This window comes from Halyomorpha halys, unplaced genomic scaffold (assembly GCF_000696795.3).
Source record: "Halyomorpha halys isolate HHAL.00 unplaced genomic scaffold, Hhal_1.1 Scaffold1421.1, whole genome shotgun sequence".
Taxonomy (NCBI): Eukaryota; Metazoa; Arthropoda; class Insecta; order Hemiptera; family Pentatomidae; genus Halyomorpha; species Halyomorpha halys.
The window spans coordinates 344,713-352,994 of NW_027112482.1; the positions used below are offsets into that span (position 1 = coordinate 344,713).

At 29.1% G+C, this 8,282-nt stretch overlaps 1 protein-coding gene across 2 annotated transcripts in view; it reads right to left on the bottom strand.

Moving 5' to 3' along the window:
- Nucleotides 1–432: 432 nt before the first annotated feature.
- The window catches only part of Not1 (CCR4-NOT transcription complex subunit 1), a gene marked incomplete at its 5' end in the record, with an annotated part of 49,773 nt that continues 41,923 nt past the window's right edge, over nt 433–8,282 (bottom strand). The window contains 7 exon segments of one of the 2 annotated variants that reach the window (XM_067050321.1): nt 433–588; nt 1,503–1,580; nt 1,660–1,794; nt 5,053–5,185; nt 6,490–6,739; nt 7,036–7,191; nt 7,568–7,771. In XM_067050321.1, coding sequence (XP_066906422.1) covers nt 486–588; nt 1,503–1,580; nt 1,660–1,794; nt 5,053–5,185; nt 6,490–6,739; nt 7,036–7,191; nt 7,568–7,771 — 1,059 coding nt within the window. 2 annotated transcript variants of the gene reach the window in all.

The window sequence follows — 8,282 nt, forward strand, 5'->3', positions numbered from 1 at the left end:
ATTTTAAAACTTTTTGTTTGATAGAATATTGGCTAGTAACTCTACTTCCTTTTTGTTTATCTAGTTATTAATAAAAAAATACAAGAAATAATTTTTTACTGAAACTGACAGATGTCAAAAAATGTCATTCAAAAATTAGAAATTTGTGGATTCCTAAAAGGACATTTTGCATGTAGTGGGTTTTATTAAAGTTTTATCAATTACAAAACAATTGGTAAGAAAATCCATTATTTTATAAGATTATGATTTGTTTTAATATTAAATGATCAAAATTCAGCAATATATGTCGTCCAACAAGATAACGCCTTCTAGAATATATAATTATCGTTACAATAAGATACATTTGTTCGAAAAACACTGAATTTATGCAACATTTTACTTCTATTTTTCAAAATGCATGGGAAGCAAAGTAAAGAAGGAGAAAACTATTGATTAAAAAACTTATCTTTGCATTATTTATTACAGAAATACATACAAGAAATTAATTACAGTACATATTTAACATCGCTTCTTCCGTCCGTCATATTCTTATTTGTGCTTTTAATACAAATAGTCCACCATATTAAATTTTGATAGGACTCAATTAAACTGAAAATAAATTTATATCATAAATTTTATCAACATTTTTAGGTACTTACAAGATATATATACTTACACCTCACAATAATTTTAACAGCCTTAAGCTCCATAACTTTAAATATACACCATATCACATATTTAGCTATATAACACAGTAAAGGAGACTATTGCTGACTCAATTATAGTAAACAAATAAATATAATTGTCACAGACATTTCAACATTTTTTGACTATACCCCATAGGAGAAGTTACAAATCACCAAAATTTTAGAATTTATTCATAATATACACAATAGTTTAAACAAGTATCTACAATGTTATAATTATATAATACAACCCTTACTATAAGATACAATATTTTAACAAAGGGAACCTGTTAACATAAAACATCAGCATGTATATTTATTTATATGTACTTAAAAAAGTTCCTCCTATACAATATTCACAAGAAATCAGTAAAAATAATTTGCTGATTAACCTATAATTTTACTCCTCCACATGTTTCTTGAATAAATTAAGCAACGGAGAATGTTGCTTGGGTAGTCATGTTCTGCCTAAAACAAATATGTTAACTAGTCCTATTCTTAATGTAAGTAAGAAGTATCATAATATACAATTTACATAATTACATTGATATATATAAATATATACACACCAACTGGTCATACAACATTATACTACAGTTAATTAATTACAAAAGAAATAAACTGTTACAAAAATACAATATATGAATATTTGCAATAGAATGGAAGGAAAATGTGGATTTGCAAATAACAAAACCACATGTAGAACTTATTCTATACGAAAGCCATGCCCAAAAGAGTCACGTAACAAAAAATCATGATTTGAACAAAATCGATACCATCCATCAAAAATAAAAAAAACTGATACTACGAAAAACTACGCACTATTCACACACTTACAAATCTGCCAAGTCGTTCTCAACAGGTGGCTGAACTTGTTTCTGAACCATACAAGAACGTGCAACAGATTCGAACAGCCTACAAAGTATTATTTAATTATTTAACAAATATAAATAAATAATTAGATACTGAAGAATAAGGTAAATAAATAACTTACTTCTCTATTTCCGGAGCACAATGGACAAATTCATGATTCCAGAACTTATAAGTAGGGTTTTTTATAAGTTCTATGAACGTTATCAATAGACCCCATGGGTGTGGCCTGTTTACAATAAGTCTTTCCAATAAAACTCTGTAAATATAAAATTTTTATACCAAATGCACAGAAGTCATATCATTCAATACATTAGTAATATACTAATTAAATAAACAGGAACAATTTTTAAACAAATCATAACTTATAAGAAAAGGCTTATAACTTTCAAAATTAGGAAGAGTGGATTGGCTAGGGTTCTACAAGTTTTGATTCATTCTAAAAATTTCTTTTATTAATTTGATTTATATAATACAGATAATCAATACTAATGTTTTCAATGTAACTTGACGAATCTATATACACCAAGAGTACACAAAAGTACTATTATGATTCTAAAAAAACTATTTACACAATGAATAACATTGTACAGAATATGACATCTCTAATACAGGACCTGATAGGGACAGTTAAAAAAAAATCTAAAAATTTTTGAAATTGAATTTGTTAATTCTGGTTAACCTTAATATTTTTGTGTCTTGAAACTGAAAATCAACTACATTTTCTTCAGTCACACATATATTTTTTAACCAATTCATGACTTTTAAATTCAGTTTTCTAAAACAAAAATTAAAAAACTCTGTCAAACCACCTAGGATACAACTCAATCGATCAAATTCTATTTTTTATGTCTCTAGGGAGGTAGGGAAGCTTTGTATTTTAATGCAGGAAATAAAATAAAGATACCCTCAGAGTTGAAAATTTGAATATAAGATAATCCTTGAGAATTGAAAATTATTCACTTGCATGTTCTCTTTTACACATCGAGGAAGTAATCTGGTTCAGTCTTGTCAATTTTTTTTTTAGCATCGATCCATTGATCCGATTAGGATGAAATTTTGATGGGTTGAGTGGGGTTGGTACTCAGTTGGTCCCATATCTATTTCATCCACCACTTTCTCTTATAGGTTACATTAAATAGGCCATAAAAGTATTTTCCTTAGTACGTCTACATTTCAAAACCGACTCATTTTCTAAATATAAGTATGCTATAGAAACCTACCTTAATCATGTAATTCTTAATAAACATTATGAAGTGAATTATCACTTCCATTTCAAATTTTATTTGATTATCTTCTCTTAATACTCAATGCTTTGAGAGCAACTGCCTCATCCACAGGAATATAATATAAATTATAATTAAGACAAAATGTCTTAATAACTGACATAAAATTACAATTAGGGATGACCCGTTCCAGTCAGTATAGTTTGGACAAATATAACGGTTCAGAATGCAGCAAGATGATAAGCGATTTTCTCCCAGCTGGAATGTGAACGTGTTTAGGTTTTGTTTTATTTCAATCTGCGATTTCATTTTAACGTTCATCCACTTTAATTATGATGCTTTTTATGAATTAAAGGGTCTTTTTGTGTTATCATTTTTAGTTTAAGTATCTAAGCATCAAATTAATAAATTTATCTTTAACCCTTACACTCCCAGGAGACACTTCAAATTGTCTGTAGGGTAAAGTAACTGGAATTAGAATTGCTTCCTCGTACCACTGGGACACATGGACATCTTGCCCCTACAATTGCAATGAAAACCCATTCAAATATTTCAAGATTAATTTTTTGATTTCTCAATTTTTTCATAACTGCTAGAAAAAGGATTAAGAACTAAGTAAATTAAGAATGGGAAATAGGTATTATTCTTTTGTATTTTTCTAGAATTGTGATTCCTTAGTGGATGCACTAAGGGTGCCAGGCACATCACTCACCCTTTACGTAAAAAGAATATTTTACTTTTAGAAAAAATTTTATTTTGTTTATATTTTTCTCCCTCCTGGGATCCATCTAGCCTCTTAAATTACGTACCCTTAATTGAGTAAAAATTTGGGGATCGAGCGCGATTCTGACCAAATCACTTCCTTGCACAACCATTGGTCTAGTAACAGTACGTTCTTACAAAGTACTGAACCCCCTGACGTTTTAGAAATACAGATTTTAATTTAATTTTATATTTTTATTTATAACAAAAAAAAAATTGTTTCATAATGAAAAAGTAGATAATGTTGAAACTCATTTTCCTCCTAATGTATATGCTGCATTTTTTTTTTTAAACGATTTTCCCCCTAGAACGTTTGGGTACAAATCCCACTCACATTTTCTAGTGATGTTTCTTGACAGACACCATTCAGTGTTTAAAATTACATTTAAAACAGAATATTTCTTCATTGCTTTATATGCAGGACATCAGCAAGTTAAATTAAATTTAGCCTTAAAATTTTTGTATTTTCAACCCTCCCTCATAAAAGAGTTCTGGATCCATTCCTGTTATGGGTCAAGTGTCTGTATATATTCAAGGAAGATTAATTTTAAAATATGAATTGATGGGCTTTCTTTAAATGAAAATTGAATTCTGGCTTGTTTGTGTCTAAAATATAATAAGAAGAAATTAAGATAGGATCAGCTATTGATACTTCACCAAAAATCTATTAATGATTTTACAAAATATCAGCTAAGCAACGCATTTTTTAACAATTAAAAAATATTTTTTCACCATACTAACTGCTTTCATGTAAATCTTTCAGAATAACCTAATGATTATTTAATCATTAATCTTAATAATAATCAAGTAGATGGTAGTCAAGCGTAACAGAAAAAATAGTAGGAGCTATTTGTATAGTGCACACACTTTGGCCTCCAATAAGGCCACAAAGAAAAAGGTAAAATATTGACATGGAAAAAGTATTCCACAAGTATAAAGAACGACGAATGATATCATGGGATATACAGATTTGAACTAAGTTAAATAAAAATAGTAATAGTATTAGAAATAATAACAAGAGAAAACTGAATTTAAAAATTATATAAAAAATAATATCCATAGTTAAAGCACCTGTTTTTTTAAACAGGATTTCTCAGCTTTATCCCATTTACTTTACTATCATTTCTGTTTCTATTAAAATTTTTACTTTAATTACTAATTATTTATACCTCTATTATAACTTTCATTATTATTTCAGTCAATTTACTATGTTTACAATCAATATTTTCTGTAAGACTAACAGGCTCACTTGGTGGAGTTGTTCCCTCTACACCTTTTCCTGTATCTCCAGTCTCGCCATCACGTTGTTCTTAATACTTCTGAAATATTTTCAACTTCATTGTTTTAGGACTTGTTAAGGCCTGCAATATGGGCCAAAACATCGCTATTCATAAATAGTCTACTATTGTTCGGTGTTATTCTTGCCCACCACCAACCAAATCATCTTTCCGTTGATTAATAATTTAATCACATGGTGAATAATGATTAACAATAATTATACTTTAAATTCAAAACAACATAATACTTACCTCGTTATTTGTTCTTGAATAGCTTCCGTGTTTGCTTCCGCAAATAGATACAAGAGTGTACAACTGAAGTAATGGGTATGACTATTTGGATACCGGAGTTGATTTGCAATGGCATTCAAAAATAAATAACGCCCTAGAATCAAATAAATCCATTAAATTATTAGAACCAGATAGTTATCACCACAATGAAAATATTAGTAAGCCAATTTGAATTGATAATTTTATTTTGTCGCTGGAGCTGATACCTTGTAACTCTGAAAAAAAAAAACTTAATACCATTTAAAAAAATTAAATTAATTCTTCATTTTAGAAACTTTACCAAAGAATTCTCAAAGTAAAAAAAAATTATGTAGGCATCCTATGAACGATGGTAGAGAGATCAGATGTCTTTGGAATGATACGTTGAATTGTTCTGAATAATGAGAATTCTTAAGCAACAATATACTATTTATAATAACTTTAGTAAAAATCAATGTGAGGTATTTGGTCTTTTCGACATGACTTCATTACATAAGCTGGACAGTCAGAAAATGAATAAACAAATAATAAAGAAAATTATAGAAACTTTGCCAATTTTATACAGATCATTACAGCAAATTATATAATTATATTTATTCTGTATGATTATCAAAACTGACATAAAGAACATAAGTCAAATCAATAATGGTGTTATCTATTGAACGAACTTACAAAAATTCCCTTTCATGATTAATAGGCTTTATAAATTGAACTTTCTATAAAATCCTGATGACTGATGTACAATTTTGTTTATTGGAGGCTTTAATTACAACATTTGTGACATTTTTTCCTAAACTGAAAAATGTCCTCAAAGGAAGTCATTTCGGGGCTTTAGAAAACATCCAAGAGTGTAAAGGACATGGTGAAGACCATACCAGTAAACATAAGACTTCCAGCACTACTATCAACAGTGAGGACATCTCCATTGGTGTGTAGCTGCTCAAGGGAACTACTTAAGGGGAGGGGATAACATTGATGTTTCAAAAAAATTAAAACTTTTTTTTCTGACACACCCCGTAAACTTAGAAAGGACTTTGTAACAGAACTGTTTTCTTGTTTACCATTCCTGGTGTTTTAGTATTAGATAAAAAATTTTAACAGGTGAATATAATAAAAAAGTGCCCCAGTCAGAAGGGGTAGGTCAAATTTTGGGCTTAGTGGTCTCCAGACTTCTATGAGTTGAGAGATAGTGCTCTAGAGAAAAGGTTCCAAGCTACAGCCCACAGGTAACATAGCATAAAGTAGTTCTTTTAATCCTAATGGAAGGTAATATATCATAATTATAATCTACAATCTAATTTACAAATTTTTCATGACAATTAATTTTACAATAATCTTTCTTAGTATGTCTTTCTTAAGTTCATTTGACAAAACAAATTAAGAATTTCTCACAAGAAAAATGTGTAGCAGCAAACTAACCTTCAGTATCGAGATCTACAGCCAAGTTCTGAAATATATCCATGTGAGCTGAATGAGCAATTGTCGACATATTAGGAGTAAGACCCTTCTTTCTAATATATTGAATTGCTTCAGTACCAACATATAAAACAAGGGCATTCATCAAGGTGATGTTATATCTAAGACCGGGCTCATTTGAAACCTGTAGATTGCTTCTCAGATCAGAGAGGAATGTTACAGGAGCCCTTGCTTTCAAATATGTATCTAATTCCTAAAAAAAAAAAAATTAAATCAGTTACCATCAATAACATATCAGGCAAAATATTAAATAAACAATTTAAATTTGTCATCTTTTCCATTACTACTACATGAGAGATGTTTAATTATTTCAAATAAACAAAATTAAAGTTGCTTCTCAATACAAAAAAAAAGTTAAATCATTTAATTGAATATTGATATAATGAGTTTAATAAAAATTGTTAAAGCTGCTTTTGAGAATATTGTAAAAAAAAAGAATAAAATCGATTCTGACATTTAAAGTAAAACTAAAAAAACAAACCTACTTACTTTTTTAAAAGAAGGAGGCTGAATCATCAGAGTGAATTCTGTTAATACTCTTGGGGCGTTAGATATTTCCGAAAGCATATCAACTTTCAAATTCGGAGTAAATGGATCTGGCAACCTCATGTTTCTGGGAAATGCCGATAGTATGAGATTTCGCATCTAAAATAAAAATAAAATATAATTTTTCAGTTCAATATGGTCATGAAGATTTAAAAATACAAATCTACAATCCAACAAGATGTTATGATTAAAATTAAAACAGTAATTAAATAAAAATAATTACTACTAAATGTAACTATTATCAGTTGTACATTAAATCTAATAAAATAAAATTTCAATTGAAATTCAGTTATCTGTTAGTGAAAACTCACAACAGATAACTAAGTCAGTTTTTCATTATTAAATATATAACATGAGTGTTGTTTATTAGGTATATAATATTATATTGTTGAAAAAAGAAAAAGCTCTAGACTATAAATAAGTAGAAACTATTTTCTTCAAACTTAAAGAAAAAACTAGCACTAAGTTCAGTTACCTGTATGCAGTTTGGAGGAATAGCATCACAGAATCCGTAGTGGTAATCACAAAGAAACTCCGGAAAATCGTGAAGAAGAACCAATAGAACTCTGAGTGTCCCTTTATACAGCACTGTAACGGGCTTGGCCAGTTCTGCATTTCTCAAGAAAGGAGCCAAATATTTGAACAAATCTACTAACAGCTGTGCGTACATTACCCACCCCTGAAAACAAGCACATTCCTCAATATCTATATAAGAGCTTTGATAATAAGAACAGTTAAAGTATACATATAAGCTTTGATAATAAGAACAGTTAAAGTATACATATAATAAGCTTTGATAATAAGAACAGGTAAAGAATATATATGAGCTTTGATAATAAGAACAGGTAAAGAATATATACAACAGGTTTAAAATTATTATTGAAATAACAAAAAGATCATAAACATGGTTTACAGTAGCATAGTATAAAACTTCATGCATATCAGAAAAACACACTACTTGTATTATCACTATTACTCATAATCATAACCACTCATAAAATGGGCACCCTTTATCCTTGCCACTCCGTCCTTTGTCTCAAGGACAAGGGAAGAACCAGCGAATTTTTAAGAATACAACTGTAAATTGATTAGGACTTAAGCACAAACACTAGCCGGAGCTGTATTGCTAAAGGGAACCTAATACAATATTGAGAGAGAGAGAGAGAGAGAGAGAGAGAGAGAGAGAGAGA